This window comes from Camelina sativa, chromosome 12, assembly GCF_030686135.1.
Source record: "Camelina sativa cultivar CO46 ecotype springtype chromosome 12, ASM3068613v1".
In the NCBI taxonomy this organism is placed as follows: Eukaryota; Viridiplantae; Streptophyta; class Magnoliopsida; order Brassicales; family Brassicaceae; genus Camelina; species Camelina sativa.
Genome location: NC_141891.1, coordinates 28,593,885 through 28,617,241, shown reverse-complemented (window position 1 = coordinate 28,617,241; position 23,357 = coordinate 28,593,885). Strand labels below are relative to the sequence as shown.

The 23,357-nt window shown below is 36.0% G+C and overlaps 3 protein-coding genes across 33 annotated transcripts; 1 reads left to right on the top strand and 2 right to left on the bottom strand.

Moving 5' to 3' along the window:
* Nucleotides 1-7,056: 7,056 nt before the first annotated feature.
* Nucleotides 7,057-9,553, bottom strand: LOC104789623 (uncharacterized). Its single transcript, XM_019246029.2, has 3 exons — nucleotides 8,999-9,553; nucleotides 7,907-8,757; nucleotides 7,057-7,821 (listed from the first exon to the last, which is right to left on the bottom strand). The coding sequence occupies exons 2-3, from the start codon at nucleotides 8,753-8,755 to the stop codon at nucleotides 7,207-7,209; spliced, it is 1,464 nt and encodes a 487-aa protein (XP_019101574.2). The 5' UTR covers nucleotides 8,756-8,757; nucleotides 8,999-9,553; the 3' UTR covers nucleotides 7,057-7,206.
* A 2,481-nt stretch (nucleotides 9,554-12,034) lies between these two features.
* Nucleotides 12,035-17,148, bottom strand: LOC104773545 (tubulin beta-4 chain-like). 31 transcript variants are annotated; one of them, XR_015574853.1, is made up of 10 exons: nucleotides 16,405-17,104; nucleotides 15,947-16,216; nucleotides 15,140-15,847; nucleotides 14,556-14,646; nucleotides 14,323-14,459; nucleotides 14,022-14,228; nucleotides 13,743-13,875; nucleotides 13,433-13,495; nucleotides 12,563-13,192; nucleotides 12,035-12,362 (listed from the first exon to the last, which is right to left on the bottom strand). XR_015574853.1 is itself a non-coding variant. In XM_087479006.1 (4 exons), the coding sequence occupies exon 3, from the start codon at nucleotides 15,348-15,350 to the stop codon at nucleotides 15,177-15,179; it is 174 nt and encodes a 57-aa protein (XP_087335132.1). In that variant the 5' UTR covers nucleotides 15,351-15,847; nucleotides 15,947-16,216; nucleotides 16,405-17,104; the 3' UTR covers nucleotides 12,576-12,695; nucleotides 15,140-15,176. The 31 variants fall into 28 exon arrangements, 3 of the variants coding, with proteins under 3 accessions (XP_087335132.1, XP_087335133.1, XP_087335130.1); XR_015574862.1 differs by having other exon boundaries at nucleotides 12,563-12,695; XR_015574855.1 differs by having other exon boundaries at nucleotides 13,705-13,875; nucleotides 14,155-14,228.
* A 3,039-nt stretch (nucleotides 17,149-20,187) lies between these two features.
* On the top strand, nucleotides 20,188-23,001 carry LOC104732549 (cytochrome b561 and DOMON domain-containing protein At5g35735). Its single transcript, XM_010452111.3, has 2 exons — nucleotides 20,188-21,032; nucleotides 22,190-23,001. Exons 1-2 carry the CDS (start codon nucleotides 20,406-20,408, stop codon nucleotides 22,775-22,777), a joined length of 1,215 nt encoding a protein of 404 aa, XP_010450413.2. The 5' UTR covers nucleotides 20,188-20,405; the 3' UTR covers nucleotides 22,778-23,001.
* Nucleotides 23,002-23,357: the final 356 nt, after the last annotated feature.

Sequence of the window (23,357 nt, the reverse complement as noted above, 5' to 3'; positions counted from 1 at the left end):
GTAGAGGCAAAATCTTTGTTCTTAGTAATAGTCTAATAGACGGAAAACTGAGGCCTCAGCTGCGACGGCGCATTCGGATGTCCGATAGGGTTGTTTTACATCCCGATTTTTTGAATTAAGGTGTTTAGATCTGGGATAAGTACTACAAAACGACATTCCATAGAAGTCGGCGACCGAACATTTAAGGAAGAAGAGATTACAGAGGTCGGGTGAAATCAGAGAAAGGCGACTAGTTTCGATCCCTCTTTCATCACCGGTGTTGAATCAGAAGGTAAGTGTTTCTCTTGGCTTCTTACTTTAAATTGGAAGAGAGATTGTACCCCCAAATTCTATACTAGGTTGGAAGAGTATATAGCAAATACATTTAAGAATTGCTTTGAGTAGCCCAGGATGTGAAATCGATGAATAGTAGTGTATCTGTGGCGGGCAGAGGATAAATAACCGTAATCGTCAACAGAATTAAACTTTGGTAGACATTGGTATTAGGGTTAATTGGTTTAGTGTACGTACATATTAATATGTACGTTACTTCATGGTGATAGGATGGATCCCGAGGCTGTAGAGATCGTTCCTCAATTGAGCTTGGATCTACCGAGGAGGTTATTTGCTCTTGACCATTACCCTGTCAAAACCAAGATAAATGCGTATTCAAAACCGGAATATCTTTCTACAATATCGAGGGTGCTGAGTGGAACAAAAGAAATGGAAAACTTGTTAGAGTCTCCATTTGGGCAGCTTTTTCGTATCCCTGCTAACAAGATCTCGTTCTCCGGTAAACTAGTTCATGGATTTGTTTGCTGTCAATTGGTGACCAAAAAGCGGCATGAGATATGGATTGTGTTTGGTGGCAATCCAATCAAGTTTGGATTACAGGAATTTGCAGAGTTGACAGGTCTCGAATGTGGAAATTATCCAAAAAAGAGAGATGTGGAAAGAGCTACAAAAACGGATAAAGGATGTATGACTGTTTGGGAAGTTCTATTCGGAGAAAACATAGAACAACCGATCTCCGAGTTGGTCAAAAGGTTGGAGACTGAGAAAATGGAAACGTGGCAGAAACTAGCTTTAGCGCTGATAATAATAGTTGATGGACTTCTAACATGCGCCACGCAACCAGTAAAACCAGATCCGAAGACAGTGGAGATGACCAAGAATATTGATTTTTTTTTTCAAATATCCATGGGGAAGGTTGTCATTTGAACGGATGCTGGAGACTATTACAGGATTTAAATGTCCAGCAGACGTAGACAGCTTTGTAAAAACTTTCAAGCAACAATCAGTTGCTGTTCATGGATTTCCTCTAGCACTCCAGCTGCTGGCTTTCCAATCTGTCCCAGCAATTGCAAGATTAGTACCATTTGACGTTCAAGATCAGGCGTTTAATCAAAGATCGATCCACAATCTGGCTAAACTGCGGCCAATCAAGACAGCAGACATCTTCGCATGCGAGGCTGCTAAAGAGGTATGTACTTGGTTGATATAATATGTTAACGACCTGAATCTATCAGTTTCGTCAAATGTATATATATTTGTAATCATATTATAGGTGGTTATTAGACGGATGGTTGGTAGTGGAGAGCATTGTGATAGTGGAGAATTGGAGTGGCGTGACGAAGAGGAAGACCATCAAGTTGACAACATTGAAAATCTTATTAAAGCTGGCCACAAATGGGATGAGGCAATATGGATGGGAGGTGATGATAGGTGTCCAAAACAGACACGTCCCGAAGAGAAAGGTATTAAAAACATTTATACATTACAAAGGGCTTCACTATAAAGATAATTTTTAAAAAAATTAATGGTTAATTGGTGATATAGTTACAGTTGACTGTCGGAAGAGGAAAAGAGCAGACACCGCAACAATTGACAATAAGAAAGAGAAGAGCACGAGAACTGATGGGCGACCGGGGGGTACGCCCATTGTTGATGAACGTTTGGACGATGACCAATTTGAAAGGTAAGCGGTGGAACTAAGCCGGTTCTACAGGAAACAAGAAGCACTGATGAAGGAAAATCAGGCAAACATGGAGATTTTCGTACGTACAGAGATCCGCAAGGAGATAAGAGCTGCACTATTGGAGGTTAAAAGAAACGAACATGGGGAACCTTCTTACGCTTCGCATACAGTTTCAGAGAAGAAGTATTCAAAAAAAAGAAGAGGGAAAACTATAAAGTTTCGAAGACTGAGTTCAGTAATGGTTATGAAAAAAAAGGGAGAGAAGGTCAGAAACAGGGGATGCGCTGACACTGCTAAGGTTGATATGACAAATAGCTTAAGGGTTGTAATTTTTTCACTACTTACATATATTAAATTATGTTGCTATCGTGGTGTGCACAGGGTGATCGGAATACTGATGGTTCGAAGGATGCCATAGATGGTCAACACTCTGTCAGTGGTGATTCTTTAGTTGGAGGCCAAGTAATGGACAACAAGATCCTCTTTAGAATGCGACTCAATCAACGTAATGGGGGTGTTATTGCTTATTCACCTATCATATACGCTTTATATATTTGACCGTAGGATACAACCCGTACTCATATTAATTAGTGGGTAACCGATAATAACGACTGTGGCATGAACGAACCATCCCCGGACAATGGAGTTAATGAGTGTCGCCAAGATTATGACGCGGGGGACATTGCTGTCGAGCTATCACCAACTAAAACCGTATCCGATGTAAGTATTTGACACGGAATGGAGATTACAATACTATATTCGTAATAAAGCATTGTCCACCTTTAATTGAACAGATATTGCTGCAGCTGAATACTAAAATGGAACCTGATCTGCATTATAACAAAATGGTAGGTCAGGAAGTAACCATAAAAGGGATAACCATCTGTGGGTCTCATATATATTCGGTTATTTGTTTATCTCCTCTAATCTACAAGTGTGAAAAATTGAGCTTGTACCAAGTTCCTACTACGAACACGCGTCTTAAAAGTTTCATTATTTTGAATAGGAGGATGGGGAAGAACTGCATCAAGAAGGCGGGAAAGTCGAGTGGTTTAACAGTAACGGAGGGGACATAAGACGTCAGGAAGGCGAGTCAGATGAGGGTTGTAACAAAACCGAAATACCTGTAGAAAATGAAACTGCAGTTGACGGTCAACAAGAGGCAAGTGTCTAACTTTGATGATTTCGAGTATTTGTGACATTAGTGTACGTAAGTATGAATCTATGTACGTACATCTTATTAGGCCGAAGTCGAAGCACTACAAAAGGAAAGCGATGGCGAGGAGGGCTGTAACAAAATTGATGGACATGTACAAATAGAAACAACAGTTAACCTCCAATAGTGCAAAATTATTTTTTATTTCGAATATTTGCCATATTTATAGTGTCTACTTAGATGGTCCAGTGTACGTCACAACTAATCTATGTACGTGCATCTTATTAGGCCGGAGACCAAGCAATACCCAACGAACGCGATGTCGAAGAGGGCTGTAAAGAGACTAGAGGTCAACCAGATCAAAGTCCCGGGGACGAATGTATTCCCGGTGACTCAGACAATTTAGTGCCGCAGTCGGTTATTATTGTGGATGAAACAGGACGCGCAGAAGAAGTGATAATGGAGATACGTGCGAGTCAACCATCCGAAGCCATAGTGATAAAAGCAGGGTCGGTTTCATACGACCCTATGGAAGATGTTGCTGATGGGAAATTCGCCAAATTCACCGAGATGATAAAACAAGATAATGTGTAAGTGTAGTATATATTACTCCGATGACATATTGATATGCTCAATCATTGATATAGGATATTCATAATTACAAAATTTCGCAGGGTACACACCTTTTTCGGATTCCGCAAGGCAGATATCCTATTCTTCTCTACTCTTATATCGTCCCAAAAATAGGTCCATAGTCAGGTACATATTTTAAACTTTAACTACACGATTTTGGGGTGTTCATGGTTTCTTGTTGGATTTAAACCCGACCGGTTTGCGTTTAACTGCATCTGCAGCACATGGAGATGATTGCCCTAACGCTGTCGCACAAAAACGGAGAAGAAATGATAAAACAAAGGACCGTAATTTTGGACTCCGTTCTCTTTTACGAGTTGACAAGAAGGTTCCAAGCATTCAACAGGAGCACGGCGAAACGGAATTTCAGATGGGACAAAGTACTCATTGACATCGTCAATGGGGAAAGGATGCACCACGAACCAAGGTTGAAGTGGGTTACAGATGTCGACGTTATATATGCTCCAATGAACTGGAAATCTAAGCATTGGGTAGGAGTGGGCATAAATCTTATAAAGAGACATGTTTCCATTTACGATCCTTTGATGACCTCCTCCAGAGAAACTCTTGCAATGTCCCGGATCAAGCCGGTGTGTGAGATGATACCGTACCTACTTCAGAGGGTTATCGATGTCAATTACCCTCTCGATCCATTTACCGCTGAAAGGGTTAGCCAAGTAGGACAAAACTTGAGGACGGGAGATTGTGGACCTTTTACTATGAAGTTTTTAGAACTGTTGAGCATGGGCAAACCGATGACTGATTGCTTGAAGATCACCGACAACAATATTGACAATTTCCGAAAGAAGTTCGCGATGGACGTCTACGAAGCTGCTATTGGTCCAATAAATTAAGTAGCGAATAAACATTCTTCCTGGTTGTACTTATTACTTTCACGCAGGTGGTCCATATGATCCGTAACAGTCTGTTAGGATGATTATGGTTCGCTGAATTTGAATACAATTTAATCACATCACGCTCATCATATCATAGGATTGCCAGTAGGGACAAGTTAGTGTGCTCAAAATGGATAGAAACTAAGCACCAACCATGGACCTAAAAATCAAGTCTATAACGTTAGAAAATCGATTGTACGTACACTGATGAATATACGTACGTGTGTACACAGACCATAAATATACGTACGTGTGTACACAGACCATAATAAGGCCGTTACTTAGTTGATGGTACGTACACATATGAATATACGTACGTGTGTACATAGACCATAATAAGGCCGTTACTTAGTTGATGGTACGTACACATATGAATATACGTACGTGTGTACACAGACCATAATAAGGCCGTTACTTAGCTGATGGTACGTACACATCTGATAAAGGCCTAACATATAACGTCATAATGATACATATCTAGACCCTCCAATATACAAAAAAACACTACACCTGAAGAGGGTTTACAAACAACCGATAGGAGCTATGTGAGTGACCAGACCTCGGAAAATCTAAGAACGACATCCTCAAATCCCACATGTTACCAAAAAAATGACCAAACACGCATCTTCTATTTGCAACACGCGTAAAACCAATCTTCAATTTTGCAAAATTATACTGCTCCGGTAATGTACATGGAACCTCTTCAACTTTTTGATCCCGAGTTGAACTCAGCTTCCGGATAATCTACTGTCTCCGACGTAGCATCTAGTTGGAGAAAGCAGTCTCGGTCTGGGACCTCATCAAACACGTCTGCAGCAAGTTTCATCCTAATAGAAGGCATGGCCGCATCACATAGGCCTGTGTAATTTACTCACAGAGCTATACACTCTAAGCACTTCAATGTGTACACACCACAGTCACCTTGTTGATAGTTCTGTGGGAGTGTTTTCACCCGGTAGTAACTAAATGCCGCCGCCCCGATATGCTCATCTTTGTACCTCCGGTTATATGCTTGTATCAAGCGTGGGATCATTTTTGCGAACGGTTTGCACTTTTTTTGTAGACTCTCATCGGTTCTACCGATGTTTATGCTATCGTAAACTCTTAGCCTCCGCTGGACTAAGTCAGCTTCGATGGCTACCCAATGGTTGTTATCTAGGTTGTATGGGAAGAGCAGGGTGTCTACATCGTCAACCCACACCTTGTTTGTCATTCCGTATTTTGGCAGCCTTCCCACGAACGTCTCAAAATAACCTTCTCCAAAAACCCATTGATTAGAGGCATCCATTTTAGGGAATTCGAATGCCCACATACTAACAAACAAAGGATCGAGAAAAGCAATACGATCTGTTTTATATGGGGATGGCGTTTGCGTCCCCCTAATACGGAACATATGCATACATGTAACCATGTGCTGCAACACGAGTGACATCTATCAGGCATTAGTATACCATAGTCAACTGCGTCAAATGTTATGCTACGAAGCTTACCACATTAACCAGCCGAATGTTATAGTTGGCCACAATTGTTTAGGGGTCACGAGGCGAAAATAAAATTCGGCATTTCCAGTGCAAGGTAATTTAGCCCTGAATACCAAAATTAACAAATCAGTTATAGATCGTAGTCCTCAAATCCGAATATAGACACTAATTATATACAACTCTAAATGAAGACTTACAAATCATCAGTTAGGAAGGACATCAGCTTTGCAATTTTCTCAGGACTTGCCTCACTAAAAGGATCGTACACTGCGGGAGATAGGACTACAATGTGGCTTTCACGTCGGGTCATTAATGCAGCTCGCATTGATTTGTCATTAGGGTTTAACCCTATGTTGGTGCCCACTGGATCTACTAATAGAAGATCAAGCTCTCTTGATGGAGGAAACACCTTTTGTAACAAATATGCAAAATACATGGCTTTCTCCTTATCTTTCACTGTATGAGACGATGCAGGACTGCTGGTCCCCTTGGTTAAATCCACAACAGATTCGCACTTTCGATCCGACGAGCCAGGGTTACCACCACTTACCGGATGGATAACATTAATAGGAACGGGTTGAGCACCTGTTCCATCAACTTTGTCATTATACTTTGCTCTTTTATCGCCTTCCTCTGTCTCCCAACTCTGTACTCTTTTGACACGCTGTACACTGTCTACCATCTGCTTTGGAATTCGCTCTACACTGTCCTCTGGTTCGATTTTAATACTCCCAGACCACATGACCTTATCCTTAATGGCTAACGGATTCCTAACACAACTAGCAACTTTATAACCATCCTTGTCTGAATGCTTTATCTGATATAGCCATGACTTGAAACAAAAGACATGTATTTGACGTTATATACAAGACATTTGAAATATAATATGACGCTGTTAAACTAGAGACAAAGTATACAAATTGCTAAATTGTGTGTACGAAAAAAATCATATATCAAAATAGTTACAAAATTATACAACTTCACAAAACTGAAATTGATATTGGTTCCTCGAATAGATAAATACAAAGACTTCATACTGAACAATAGATATATAATAACAATTTTATCAATACGGTACGCAGATCATACCTCCTCTATTTTTTGTTCGTCATTTCTTAATGTAAGAGGTCCTTGCGTATGCGCTCCTCCATCCGTTGTGTTGATAACAACTTTCTTCAATAGTTGAACGTCACTCTCAAAGTTACCCATCCTACTCTCCATACCTTGAAGTTTGAACACAACTTCCGCTATTGCTCTAGAAAACGATATCTGAATATTATCCATTTTCGCCCCTAGTGTTTCAACCATAGTAAATAACCTTTCACTACCATCTTCACCCTGCACTCCTGAATGCTTATCTCCAGACGCCTTCTCTGCTGAACATTTGTCCCCAACACTTTCTTTCTGCTCCTTCGCATTATTGGGGACATTACGGATGCTGGTTGGGGCTGTTTCAAGGAAATCATCGTCACTTACCCCTGCAACATGTTGCCTCCTCTCCCTCTTCTTCGTATGTTCCCCCTTCCTTTTTTTTACACAATCCCATTCTCTTTCATCCACTTCGCCATTGATCACGTCTAACAGCAGATTATCCAGTTTCTTCTTCAAACCTTCTCCTACACCATACACACAATACTGTCCTGGCCAATCTGGATATATGAACTCCAAAGGTTTAGGTACTAAATGCTTCACCTGAAGCTGCATTTCAGATACCATAAATTTTAATAATCTATCACAAAGAAAAAATGCAGACAAATAATGTATACGTAAATTGAAGGCATACCTCCCCATTATTAAAGAGTTTGCTCTCGGATATGAAGGCTTCGATATCCTTCCTTGGCCTCCCTCCTCTCCACCTTAACAGAGGCAAATCTACACCTTCTCTTACATTCCCGTAGCTAGCCCCCAGCACCTTCACGCTCTCAAATGCCCATATCAGCAATACATGGACACATCCATGGAGGGTATAAGCATTGTTAGGTAACCCAAGGACTTTGATGGAATCAACTAAACTCTTGAATCCAACCCTACCCCATTGAAAACTCTCAAATGCTTCTTCATTCAACGCCCTTTTAGCGTATTCTAGAGGAATCCGACTGTTCCTTGATAAACCAAGCACTCCAACATGAACAAGATACAACCGAGCTATCTGCGTCTTCATTTCATCAGACCACCCACGGCAGCTTCTCAAACCCTCAACTAGCTCCTCCCAGTTGGGTCCATTAAAAGCTTTCACCTTTAAAGCCGCCCATAAAGGTGTATGATCGACTTCAAACTCTGTTTCATCAATCTTCTCACAATTCAAACCACTAATTTCGTCATATTCATATAGAGAGAACCTCAGCGGCTTTCCTCCAACCAAAAACCATACCTCCGAAGGAATGTTTATTGCCAATTGATTGGACAATAGATAATGGATGGTCTTCCCACAAAACAGGTAGTCAGATTCGGCTAGATCCAATAGAACTCCCAGCTGCGAATTCTTTCTTATTTTGTCATACACCTCATCACCAACAAAGCCTTTCAAACCACCAAGATTGGACAAACTACAATCGTGGTGCATGCTTCTCATCGGCAGTGGAAAATTACCAACCTCATACAACCTACTTGGATACCTCTTGCTTGACCCCATATCTACGACAGAAGCTTTAGTTTAGTTATTAATTCAATATCACAAAACATTTGTTGCTTAGATTAGCAACGAAGCAACATGAAGTCACACAAATATCTTCCGAAAAACAGAGCTCAACAACATACATAAAACTAACATACAATATACAAGGCCTACTATGTAATACTCGGGTATAAGAAAACAGTAAGCAATAGAGACTAAACCACGATATAGAAAACAGTAAGCAAACAGTAAGCAATTTACCTCTGAGCAAATTGCTTTATTTCCCTCCTCCTCTACTTCAAACCACCTCGCCGTCAACTCGCCGTCAGTGGTCCTCCAGCCAAACGTCCTCCACACAGATTCTTTTCACGCCGCAAGCTATCTAAAAATAGCTGATCTCAACCCAACAATCGTAAGACAAACAACACAAAGATTCAAGGGATCGACTTAGGTTTATGATCTTTTTATTTTCCCCTTTTAAGATCTTCGTTTTAAAAGAGAATGGCATAAATCGTAATAAAACACACAACTCAGATATAGAAGTAATTTGCAAACTTTTATGTGTTATTCTAGTAAGGCAGAAATCTCAACGTGTTAGTCTAGTAATAAACCTACTTTTATGCAATATTCTAGGTAATTTCCCTTAAAATATTCCTTCCGAAATTATCTCTTAATTTTGTAACAAGGTTTGCAGCTTTTTATTTTGTTTTTGTGCAAACTCATGTAACTTCTAATGTAGATAATTTTTGTAGAAACTTATTATTAATATTGGATTACAGTAGCAAATTGTCACAAATTATTACTCCCTCTGTTTCTATCTAACTTAAGTTTTAGATTTTTTTATATATAAGATAAGCATTTTATGTTTTAATGTATTTTTTATTAGTTGTTGATGATAAATTGTAAAATTTAAAAAGAAAAAAATCAAATATTTATTGATTTAAATTAAATAAATTGTTAATCATAAAAATGATGTATTTCAAATTAAATTTTAATATATTTTTAATATTTGTTATTTTGTTGATTCATATGCATGTGGTTTTAATTCATTGTTGTAAATTAATTAATAACTAGGAGATATCTTGCTATAAAGCACGGATCGACATTTTTCCAAAAATTATAATATAATAATAAAACTTATTATTTTTTTTGTTTTAAAATTTTAATTTGTTTGAGATAGTATTTACTTTTAATATTGCAATTGTTTGGTAAATCTACATATATCTTTTTGAATACTAATTATTTTAGAAGATTATAGTATTTAATTTGTTTGAATTATATTACAATTTTATATTGTTTGTTTGTTGTATATGCACCATTACGTTGTGAAATATTTTAGGTAGTAATTATAATATTGTAATTGTGAACAAATAAAATTTATTAATTTATCAACCACATAATATTTAGTTTTATCAATCTGTCGATGTGAAATATTAAAATACACATTTTTTTCTTCATAGATTGAGTAATATATCTTCGTTTTAAAAAACTTCAAATCACAACATATGCACAAAAATTTCTACATATTATTTAGGGTGAGTTACTAGAATATTGCATAAAAGCTTCCTTATTACAAAAGTAACATACAATTGTTTGTAATTACTAGACTAACACATTGTACCTATAATACCCCTGAAACTAGTGTTGGAAAAAAACGTAATTACGGCTAATGCCATTAGAAAAAAAAAACATTGGAAGTTGGGACTAAGTCTACCGATCCTTTGATGGTAGATTTATACACTTGGACTGATTAAAGGTGTACGTCAGATATTTTTGGTACACTTAGTTGTAGTGCTGGTACACTTTGCCGTCGACGTAGATGGTACACTTAGTTGTAGTGTTGGTACACTTATCGGTGGACGTATATGTGTATCAAAAACTAAGTGTACCAAAAATATCTGACGTACACCTTCAACAGTCAATATGACCCAAAAGATATTTATGATAGACTAATGGTCTGTTGCGACAGATTTATGCGACAGCCTTCTCTCGTTACAGATATTTTTGGTATACTTTGTTTGTTTTTTGAAATAGTTTTCGTTGTGTTGTGGTAGGCTTCTTGTCCGTGGTAGATTTAGTAAGCAAGATTGACAGCTGTAAAGTCTTACCAGAATAACACAAATTTGTTTGAGCTGGCAAAGACAGTCTAGCGTTGTGATAGACTTATTGGAGGAAGATCTAAACATGTTTGCTGTTCTTCCGAATAATGGTGTTCATGTAATAAAGTTTGTAGCAGATTCATCAATCATGTTCTGTTTGTCGGCCGGAGCAAACGTCTTTTTCCTACTCAGTTTCGGAAATCTTTCCTCTGGGTTCATCCATGGAAGAGCAAGATATCGTTTCGGAAATCTATATAACTCACTTTTTATAGGTTTTTAATTTAGAAATCAGATGTTGAGATGAAAATCTATAATAGTTGAGTAAAAACCCCATAAGTGAAACAAAAAAAATAGACATAAGTCGTGAAAAAATAAAGTGAGGCAGGGAAAATTAGGGTTTTCAGTCGTATGTTAGAAGTAGAAGACAAGGATATTCTGGTAATTTCGGGTTCATTAAACCTAAAATCAAACGTGTACATACATATAAACGTGTACGTACATATGAACGCATACGTACATAACGTTCTTGAGTTTAGTGTACATACATAACGTTTTTTTGCTTAGTGTCCATAAATCCATTTTAATGAACGATATTATTGTAATTTTTTAGTTATCTTCAACATATCTTCTTCTACAACCCTAGCTAATATTGTCGTTGTTGTTCACCAGAAACGGAACAAGTAAGAGATGTTACTAGAAAAAGTAAGAGATGTTACTAGAACAACCTATGTAATTCGTAATTGTTTATTTATTTATTATATTTTCGAGAGGTAATGAATAATAACCACACAAAATTACATTTTAACTATAGAGGGTAATAGTTAGATAACATAAATATATAATACTCAGTTCAACTAGGTACAACTAAATATATATTTAGATTTACATTTATATTTAAAATATGAAAATGATAATTAAGGTTTATAAGAATTTCTTTACATATTGAAATATTAAATAACCATGTTTAATCAACAATACAAGAATTTATCACTTTCTAATATATATTATCGTTTTCACATAAAACACTCTTTAAAGTATAAGGAAGACTTAGTAAGTGATCACCTCAAATGAAACAAAAGAGGTGAAACCCAACCTTTTATGAACATTGTGTTATGAAAACCTTGTATATGCTAATTAATACTGATAAATCTTGTGGTCAACTGCTAATTAATAATTTATATTATAGTCCAACTGGAAATACGAAAAAATGTAAAAGTTCAACTATGAATATGAGGGTACAACTGGACAACTATGTATAATTATGTGTATACCAAATAATTTTTTACTAATATCTTGTTGCAAATCAAACATTCTTAAAGAACGGAGGTAGATCTAAACACTTAGTGAAATTTTAACCAAGTTAGATTGAGAGAGGGATAAATGACTGACTTTGGCTTGAGATAACCGTGACAAGTTTTCAGGCAAAGTGCAAACGATCAGACAGATTTTAATCAATCTCAATTCGAAGAAACTCCAACAAAAAAAAATGATTCTTTAGTACCCATATCGTAACTCATTACTCAGACCTGCAATCAAAAACCATCAATTGTATCAAGAAAAAATCAGTGAAGAGTTGAACTGAAAGACGCAACAAATATTAGTTATTCATAAAGAAAGGAATTTGGTGTTGCAAAGGATCTAGGTGATTTGATGTGATTCCAAGTTAGATAAGAGAGAATGAGTCAAATGAAGTAAATAGTACTAAACTACATAACTTCAGTAGTACCTTTTTCTAAGGATTTTCTTTTGAATTTTGGTGCCTCCTCGTGCTCCTCTTGCTTAAATTCTGCAGTAGTTTATTTGGAGCACATGGCTACAAGGCTCATTGGTTCAGTAAAGTGATGCCTCCAATTATTATTCTGCGAGCAAGTAAAACAGAGGCATATTAGATGGCATAAATCAAGTGTTTTATGCATACAAACATTTCTAGGGGTGAAAACAAGCTTTTACCAGGTATATAAATTAAGATACACCATATTTATGACTAATCAAAGTTTCTGAATTACACTCAATCCTATCAAAATCATAATTCATCAACGTAAAATTCTGAATCAAAAAAAATGCAAGAGCAGATGATTTTACAGTCACATAGCAAAAGATAATTCACACAAAATAAATCAGAATCAATCGGCAAAGCAAACAACACAAAAAATATCAAAACCTACGCTAAAAACCATCGAAGCTGAATCAACCAATCACAAAGCATAATCGCCAAAATTATACTCTAACCAAGAGAAAGATGATCAAATTCCAAACAATCTCAACTAAGAAGAATTATATGGAAAAAAAAACGATAACCTAGGAGAAGAAGAGAAAGAAGCAGAGTAAATCTTCGAACCGGTAAGGGCGATTAAACCTGATAAAAAACAACAACTCGTGAGTAGAGCGTTCCAACTAATTAAATGGCAAGAAGATATCAACTTTAATAAGCAAAAGGCAATCATCAAACAGAGAGATAAGAACTTCTTAAAACAGAGATTCAATAGCATCACCCAAATCTAAACCCACAATCAGATCTCAATAGCTGAGTAAAATTCACGTACCCACACCAACAATCACCACTTTAAGATAAAAATCACAAGGAAACTAACAATACCATTCATCTTAGAAGTAAACTGTCCCACCGCATTGTTGCTTGAGCTAGTAAGGATACATCTCCCTAAAATATGAAGAAAAAAAACATGGATCTTATTCCTTGTTCTTAAAAAAAATCTCCCTGGAATCTATCTCAAGACTCAACAACACAACTAATACCAAACCTATATCATTTATTCGACACCACTGTATCAATATATTTATTACATGTTTCTATCTCTCCCTAATTTTGAAGCAAACAAAAAATATCTCAAGTTTTTAGCTAGACAGAACCAAAATTGGAAGAGATCGATGGACACAAGTCGTCTCACACAACACTTCTAGCCTCAGATGCTATAAGCAGTGGATTTGCAAATTGGCATAAATGGACAACTGATTTAAAAATCGTTGAGAGATAGATGGAGGCTTAAAGCGTCAATCTCACTAAGTTTCTTATCCATGTATCTGCAGCGAAAAAAATAAGATTTGACAAAAATCAAACTAAAACGTAAACGCTGAAACCTAACTAAAAATTAAAGGCAACTCACTAGCAAAACCGGTAACAAATCAAAGCAAAAAAACCCTAAAGAGTAAATACTAATCGCACTTACAAAGGGGAAACTCACGAAGGAAGCAGAATCAGAGTAAAGGAGGAGTTGACAAAAATCAAACAAACATTGATTCAACAAGAAGTAAAAACAAAAAGAGGAAAACAGAACAAGGGCATAAGATCTAGAGGCTTACCCGACAACTTAGGTTTCAGAAAAAACGCTTACTTCTTGAATCGATTTTGAATCAATTTCTCCTAAAGATATAACCTAGAAATCGGTAACAAACAGACCGAAGAATAGAATAAAAACATAGGATAAGCAAATCTCGTGATCCTCTCGATGTCAATGGAGCGAAACCAACCATGACGAAGTGAAGCCTTGGGAAGGGGATAAGGTTCACAGCAAGCTTCCTAAGGTCAGAGTTTAGTTGACCAGGGAAACGAAGACAGGAAGTAACACCACTCATTGTAGCAGAGATGAAGTGGTTTAAATCACCAACTAATGAAACACACAAAAGAAACAAAACAAGTCAGGACTCAATCACATCACATCACATGAATAAACCATTTACAAGAGATTGTATAATATACTCACAGGTAGGGTGAGCAAGCTTCAAGGTACGGAAACAGATATCCTAAAGAGCCTCATTGTCTAAAACCATACACTTGTCAGTAATCTCGACAAGCTGATGCACAGAGAGAGTAGCATTGTATGGCTCAACAACAGTGTCAGAGACGGAAAAGGAAACATTGAAAAGGTTTAATCAAAGAAAGGGAAGATAACGAAAAAGCATGTCAGAGAACTGCTTCAGAATCTTCTCCATAGGTCAACGAAGTGTTTAGGCTTGACAATTACTACACTAAATGATGTATAGTTTGAACAACTGAAGAAATGATTTTTTTTTATCACTATTATAGAGTTACTTTGAAACTGTAAGAGTGTATGTTTCGAGTAGGGAAATGAAAGCTCTGAGCAAAACGCGACACAAAACTTGAAAGAACAAAAGCAATATTTTTCCACTGACAAAAACAATAAGCAATACACGCAAAAGTTAAACAAATCCAGAACGAGAATGGGTTTCAATAACAGAAGGAACACACATGAACGAAATAAAGAGATATTACGGAAAAAAGTTCAGGGTTGAAGGAAAGAGAAGAAAGAGAATGCTGCTTGCTTACACAGCTTACGAATCCAAGGGAGCCATTAGACAACATCTTAAGTCTCGTAGTCCTCTTCTTCCTCCTCGTACTCCTCTTCTCCGGCTGTAGCATCTTGGTACTGCTGGTACTCTGCGACAAGATCATTCATGTTGCTCTCTGCTTCAGTGAACTCCATCTCGTCCATGCCTTCTCCTGTGTACCAATGAAGGAAAGCCTTTCTCCTGAACATAGCTGTGAACTACTCACTCACACGCATGAACATCTCCTGGATTGAAGTTGAGTTACCAATGAAAGTGGACGCCATTTTCAAACCCTTTGGTGCAATATCACAGACACTGGACTTGACGTTGTTTGGGATCCATTCCACAAAGTATGATGAGTTCTTGTTCTGAATGTTCATCATCTGCTCATCAACCTCTTTGGTGCTCAGCTTTCCATGGAACACAGCGGATGCAGTCAAGTAACGTCCATGACGAGGGTCAGCAGCGCACATCATGTTCTTAGCATCCCACATCTGCTGGGTCAGTTCAGGGACACTCAAGGCACTGTATTGCTGTGATCCTCTCGATGTCAATGGAGCAAAACCAACCATGAAGAAGTGAAGCCTTGGGAAGGGGATAAGGTTCACAGCAAGCTTCCTAAGGTCAGAGTTTAGCTTACCAGGGAAACGAAGACAGCAGGTAACACCACTCATTGTAGCAGAGATGAGGTGGTTAAGATCACCAACTAATGAAACACACAAAGAAACAAAAGAATTCAGGACTCAAATCACATCACATCACATGAATAAACCAGTTACAAGAGATTGTATAATAATATACTCACAGGTAGGGTTAGCAAGCTTCAAGGTACGGAAACAGATATCGTAAAGAGCCCCATTGTCCAAAACCATACACTCGTCAGCGTTTTCAACAAGCTGATGCACAGAGAGAGTAGCATTGTATGGCTCAACAACAGTGTCAGAGACCTTAGGAGAAGGAAACACTGAAAAAGTCATCATCATACGATCTGGATACTCTTCTCTAATCTTAGAAATCAAAAGAGTTCCCATTCCAGATCCGGTTCCTCCACCCAATGAATGACACACTTGGAAACCTAAATATCCAATAAACAAAACCATATATATCACACAAATGTACATAACACAAAACAAATCTCAATCAACAAAGACCTAAATCGATTTCGTTCGTTCTCGTTTCCTACGCAGATTCAAAAAAAAAAAAAAAAAAAAAAAAAAAAAAAAAAAAAAAAACAGATCGAGATTAAAAAAAAATGGTTCGCACCTTGAAGACAATCGCTGTTCTCAGCCTCCTTCCTGACAACATCGAGAACAGAATCAATCAACTCAGCACCTTCGGTATAATGACCTTTGGCCCAGTTGTTACCAGCACCGGACTGGCCAAAGACGAAGTTATCAGGACGAAAAATCTGACCAAAGGGACCAGATCTGAGGGAATCCATGGTACCAGGCTCCAGATCCATAAGAACAGCGCGAGGAACGTATTTCCCATCGAGCAAGACTTAGATCTGCAGAGAAAACGTCATTTTCTTATGGAATCTTTGTGGGCGTGACGAAATTAGGGTTTCTGGTAGTAACTATGCTCTTGCGCTTGGCCATGAGCAGCAATGATAGCCATGAGGGAGGAAGAAAAACTGAGAGAGCAAGGGAGATTGGAAGAGACAGAGTGGAGAAGAATATTGGAAACGGCGAGGGAAGAGGAGGATATAGTTTCTTTTTTCTTTAGTCACCAAACTATTCTAAGATTGGTAACAAATGTCAAATTGTTCTTCAAGATTTCTTTCCATTCACTCTTGATACTCACCTCCAACAAGAATATGGTTTCTTTTGTTTGGATGCCATGATTTAGTCGAAGAAGATGAAGCAAAGTTGAAGAAGATGAAATGATGAATCAATCTATGTTTTTTTCAATTAAATTTAATTTGTAAATGTCATAAACGTAATAAAACACACAACTCAGGTATAATTTGCAAACTTTTATGTGTTATTTTAGTAAGTCAAAAATCTCAACGTGTTAGTCTAGTAATAAACCTACTTTTATGTAATATTCTAGGTAATTTCTCTATTATTTATCATATGTATTATATGATAATTCAAAATAATTTGTAAATAAAATAAAAGAAAGATGATAGAAAAATCATAATTTAAAATCTTAACAAAATCTTCCAAATGTAGTTATTAAATATAATCATTTTGTGCTCTTAGATATAAAATCTTAATTTTAGAAATTTTGATTACTTTAAAAAATTTTTAAATTAATTATTAATATTTGTCCATAATATTTAGAGAGAGAAAATATATTTTTAAAAATTAATAGTTATTTAAAAACTAATATTAAAATTAAATTTTTAGCTTTACTGAAAATTAAACAGTTGCCTTAACACTAATGGTATAACAATGTAATTTTTTACACTGTATAAAGTTAATTTCATATTTGTATTTTTCAATTAATATAGTAGGATGCACCATCAAAAGGCCTTGAATCCTAATATAGATGCAATTAAACAATCACTGCCTAAAAATCATGTGTTTGGAGGACACTTCGTTGTATGTATCAAACAGGTGATCTGTTTTTTTCAGGTTGACATGGACTAAGCTTGCTTATCGAGTTCATTTATGGGTCACCAAACCCTATCGAGAACAAAGTTTTGCATAGAGACGAGAGAGAGAGAGAAGAGGTATATATGTTTGAATGCATACTAGACGGCAAAATTGACAAACGCCGAAACGCGTCTCTGATTCGAATCACCTCATTTTTGTCTTTTGGTTATTTTGTCAAAACCCTTTACTTTATATTTTACTTTTGCATTGTTGTCAAGAGATCGTTATTTTAAGTGAAGAACTCTCTTCCTATTGTTTGAAAATTTTCTTTACAAAAATTCAGAAAAAAACGTATATATATATGTATATATATATATATTCCAAATTCGTATAGAATAAGTTTAAAGACTTTTAAAGAGTCAACTCTTCACCAAACCCCTCATTTGAATTGTATTGTATTGTGAATATAAATATTTTTGTTTTGCGGATTAGTAATGATAATTTGGCTAATTTTCCACTTGGTTTTGTGAAAGATTAGCGGGTTACAAATCACTTCACTCAAAACTTTTTTCAACATATCACATTTTCAAGTTTTGTTTTCAAGAATATCACTATAATTAGTTTTATGTTCCAAAAATACCATCAAAAACATTGGTTTCCCTACCACAAATAGAAAAATCAATTCTCAAAAAAAAAAAAAAAATTCAAGGGTTTAGAACTGTTTTTTTTTGGGGTATGAGTTAGGAGATAAGGTTTAGGATTTAGAAATTAATTTTGTAATTTGTGATATTAACGGAAAAAAAGTTTTTAGAATGTTTCTGAAAAACAAAACTAATAATAATATTTTATTTATGGGAATTACCCAAAATTTTATGGGTGGGGTTTGGAATTTGGTTTTGGCTTAGATTAAAAGAAATGTTTAGAAGTGATTTGAGGAACGTTATTTAAATAAACTTTATTTAAAAAAGCCTTATAATATATATAAAAAAAAAAAGTAAAAGTTATATAGCTTAACGAAGTTCATCTTCTAGAAGGAAGTTTTTTGGGGTGGGATCATAATTTTCATGGCCACGATGTTTTGGCGTCATTTTGACAGCGTCGTTTCATTCACTCCGACTTTAGTCCTCCATACGAAAGTGCTTTCCATCTTCCTTGGGAGCTAAATCTTCTTCTCCTCTTTATCATTTTGTGTAGATGTCTTATTTTTTTTTTTTTTCTCTCTCGATTTTAGTCACGAAAGCTTTTGAAAAATATTTCATAATTAACTTAAAAGGAAAAAAAAAAAAAAAAAAGAAACTTGTCGCCATAGGTTTAGATTTTTTTGGGGGATAAGATTGGTCGTGTTTGCCCTTGATTTGTGATTCACGTTCCCGCAAATCTGAAGCCCCCGGGACAAAAGGATTTGCTATGAATGAGACCGACTACATTAACAGGGCCATGATAATCTTCGGATGACAACATGCATGTATGGTATCCTTCCAAATATTATTCTTCAACGTTCAAATCAAACTATAACCACATGATTAACTAAAACATATTATTGAAAAACACTTCCACTATATTTCAAATACAGTTAAAACTTTTAATAAAATAAAATAATTTATTATGTATATAAACAAAATTATTCATAAAATAAAACAACATAAAAATACTTGTGCATAGCGTGAGTTCTTACATAATTCAAATAAAAAAGAGTTATTCATAGACTCATCACTAATTTTATTTTTCAAATATATATGTTAAAAGGAATTAAAGACCACATGTGGAGTATTGCGAGACATTTGACTATCAGTTTCTCCAAATTTATGTGCAATCTTTCGTTTTATATTATAGAAATTAAAAAAAAAAATCACAATATGAAATGTTGTCAGATTTTACTTAATTTACCCTGCACAAAACCACCATACATGGACCCGTGAATGTGAATTTGACGATGACTTTTAACGAATCTACTACCTAATCCACCATAATTATATTAAAAATGTTTGAACGTTTTCTCTTTTGTGTTCCATTTGTCTTTGAGAATTGACCTCGTCAACTTTTCTTTGTCTTTTTATAACCTTCAATATATGTCATACACTGACGATTAGAAGAATGTGTTGTACGTATAAGAAGATTTCTTAATGCATATACAACATTCCACTATTATTAGTGCATAATAACAAATATTAGTGAGTCAATTTCGTATGGTACGCTATTTAAAATCACTTTCTTCATTTGTAAATAGTAAGAGAGTTTTTAAAGTAACAACAATCGGATTTGTTTTTAATATTTTAGAAACTCTTACAATACCAAGTGAGCCGCCCTATATATGTTGTTTGAAATATTCACCTCAACTTATCGAACGTCCCAACTGACTAAAACCTTAAATTGGTTGCAATATGTAAAACGTTGATCGGTTATACTTAATTATTCTATAACGTGGTGACTTTTGTTTTCGAGAAAAAATGGGGATTTGTTTCTAAAAACTATTCATATGTTATTGGAAAAGAATAAATAAACGAAACCCCTTAATTTAACAAATTAATATGAGTGTTATGGTTACGTCATATGTGAAAAAGGTAGTAAAGGTACGATATGGGCAAAATATAGTCAACAAAGAACAGCTTCCGACTTGCGTAGCCTTTAAAAAGACATCCGCGTTTGCGTTAAATCTATAAATATCTTGAAAAATAACCCATAACTCTCAAATCTCACCCAACTTGCAAAACAGAACACAAAGACATGGATCGAACACAACAATCTCCAAAGGTCACTCTGTTTGCCGTGTTGGCAACACTTCTTGTCTTGACCGTCAACGGTCAGTCCGGTTGTGACACCCACAGGTTCGAAAATAACCTTGCCTTCACCGCTTGCTCTCCCCTCCAAGCCTTAGGCTCTTTTCTCCACTGGACCTACAACGAGGCAAACGGCACCGTTTCGATCGCCTTTCGCCACCCTGGAACCTCTTCTTCTTCTTGGATTTCTTGGGGACTTAACCCAAGTGGGACACAGATGTCAGGGACGCAAGCTCTTGTAGCCTTCACCAACTCAAGTGGCCAGTTCCAGGCATATACCTCTCCCGTGAATTCCTACTCCACGCAGCTCCAACGTGGAACCCTTAGCTTCGGTGTGAGCCGCGTCTCAGCGACTCTAGTCAATGGCGAGGCTACGATATTCGCAACTCTTGAGTTGCCGACGAATTTGATCACAGCCAACCAGCTTTGGCAGGTCGGACCTGTTGTTAATGGTGTTCCTGCGAAGCATCAGACGACAGGAGACAATATGAGATCGATGGGTAGGGTTGATTTCCGGACAGGTCAGGCAACAGCTGGTGGTGGAGGTTCTGGTGATAGGCTGACCAAGAGAAATGTAAGTCCAATTCTCTATCAAAGATGATACTACTTTGGAAAATTTTAAAATGACCACAAATTTAGGTTTATGCAAAGTTACTAAATTCATATGAAACCATTTTTTATTATTTTTATTGAACCTAAAATTTGTGTTAATTTTGAAGATTAAAAAGTTTTAACGATATTTTTAAAATAAACAAATAATAGCATTTTGGGGGAGTCTCCAATAGATTTTTTTTTAAATATCTAAGCTTCTAATAGTAGCAAGTAGCCAAGAAAAATGTTGCATAATAATTTTGATAAAAATATTGACGTCTGGATGACAAACTTAGTTTTATTATTAGATGTTATTTTGCTTCAATAAGATAAACAGATATTGACGTCTTTTGTCAACATATTGAAAATGAAATGATGGCGTTTTAAAGCCAGTCATTCAATTATTTTTTGTTAATTAATACTTTAATAGAAGCACCTATAGTTTATCTTTGTAATTATATGGTTGATTTTTTCTATCTAGAAATAATAAATGATATTCTTTTCGTTTCAAAATATAGGATGTTTTAGAGAAGTTTTTTGTTTCATAATATATGATCTTTTCAAGTTTCTATGCAACTTTTAGATTAATTTAATTTTTTTTATTATGCAGTATTATTTTTGATTGGTTGAACTTGTTAAAAGTAAATACTTCTTAATCTGTGCGTTTTAGTTAAAACATCCTATATTTTGAAACGGAGGGAATAATATTTAAGTTTCTTGTAATCAAATATCAACGGCGCAATTGTTAAGTATTTTTCTTTGAAAAAGATAGTGGACTTCTCTGTCACGGTTTCACTTTCACCAAACTCACAAAAAATGTCTCCACTTCCATAATCAAAACAAATATTTGAAAAGTCTTTTTTTTTCTTTGTAGAAATTCATGAAAATTCGTTTACGCGTAAAACCATTAAATATTCTGAGCTAATTCATTTGACCAACTTTTAGAAAGAAAAAAAATGAAAATGATTTTCTATATAAGCTTGAAAAATATGTCTTTTCCAATATCAAAATATGAAAGTCTTATTGCTTGTTCTTAATTTTCAATTAGCCCGGCTTAACTTTTATATTATTTGTTGGAATATAAAATTTTTTATTCTGTGGAAAATAACCTAAACATTCTAAACTTATGAAAAAAAACAGACTCACGGAATACTAAATGCGGTGAGCTGGGGAGTACTAATGCCATTGGGAGCAATGATGGCTCGGTACATGAAAGTCTTCGCCGATCCAACATGGTTCTATCTCCATATCGCCTTCCAAGTCTCCGGTTACGCCATCGGTGTAGCTGGTTGGGCTACAGGAATAAAGCTTGGCAATGACTCACCAGGCACATCTTACTCAACCCATCGTAACCTTGGAATAGCACTCTTCACATTCGCAACACTTCAAGTATTTGCTCTGCTTCTAAGGCCAAAGCCAGACCACAAATACCGAACGTACTGGAACGTGTACCATCACACCGTCGGATACACAACTATCGTCCTCTCCATTGTCAACATTTTTAAGGGATTCGACATTTTGGACCCGGCTGATAAATGGCGTTGGGCTTATATTGGAATCCTCATCTTTCTTGGTGCTTGTGTCCTTATTCTTGAGCCACTCACGTGGTTCATCGTTCTTCGTCGTAAGAACCGTGGAGGTAACACGGTTGCTGTACCGACTTCAAACAAGTACTCCAACGGCGTCAATGGTACCACCACCACAGGACCACATCACCAGGACGCATAGTTTCACTTCTTGTTACTACACTTCTTCTGGTTTGTTCTACTTCTACGCAATTTTGGATTCTTTTTCTTTTATTTGATATTTCGTAGGCTCATGTATGTATGTACGTATACGATTTTATTCATTGTGTTATAGATATATCAATTTATGGAGTCATTAGTCTTTTATATGCGTAAACACGCATTTTCCGGGGTTTTCTCTTCTAATATAGTAAAAACTTTAGACTCTGTTCTACATTTCTCTTTTTTTATAAATTCTTTTTCAATTTTTTTTTTTAAACGATGAATGTTCACGAAAAAGACATAAATCTAGTATTGAAGTATTTTTTTGAAGGTTCATGACTTAACATTAACTTCATAACATACTTGTGTTGGTTAGTCCAATCAATTTTCCTTAATCTCACGCCGTTGGGTGCCATTCTATATCTTTGGGCATTACACTGCGTTTAACGCTTGTAGTAGTACGAGTTCCTTCCTAGGCAAGAGATGAGACCATCTCCACTCCAGCAACTCTGTTAAATTACTCAATTATTAAATTAATCATATAATTAATATTAAAATAATTAAAGCAATTCAATTAGAAC

Excerpts from the sequence above, each read along its gene's own strand:
- LOC104732549 (XM_010452111.3), top strand. The coding sequence starts at position 20,406 with ATGGATCGAACACAACAATCTCCAAAGGTCACTCTGTTTGCCGTGTTG. Across the intron at positions 21,033-22,189 it reads ATAGGCTGACCAAGAGAAAT|ACTCACGGAATACTAAATGC; the intron begins GTAAGTCCAATT and ends GAAAAAAAACAG.
- LOC104789623 (XM_019246029.2), bottom strand. The coding sequence starts at position 8,755 with ATGGGGTCAAGCAAGAGGTATCCAAGTAGGTTGTATGAGGTTGGTAAT. Across the intron at positions 7,822-7,906 it reads AACTCTTTAATAATGGGGAG|CTTCAGGTGAAGCATTTAGT; the intron begins GTATGCCTTCAA and ends TCTGAAATGCAG.
- LOC104773545 (XM_087479007.1), bottom strand. The coding sequence starts at position 16,603 with ATGGATCTGGAGCCTGGTACCATGGATTCCCTCAGATCTGGTCCCTTT. Across the intron at positions 16,217-16,404 it reads GAACAGCGATTGTCTTCAAG|GTTTCCAAGTGTGTCATTCA; the intron begins GTGCGAACCATT and ends TTGGATATTTAG. Across the intron at positions 15,848-15,946 it reads GAAGCTTGCTAACCCTACCT|TTGGTGATCTTAACCACCTC; the intron begins GTGAGTATATTA and ends GTGTTTCATTAG.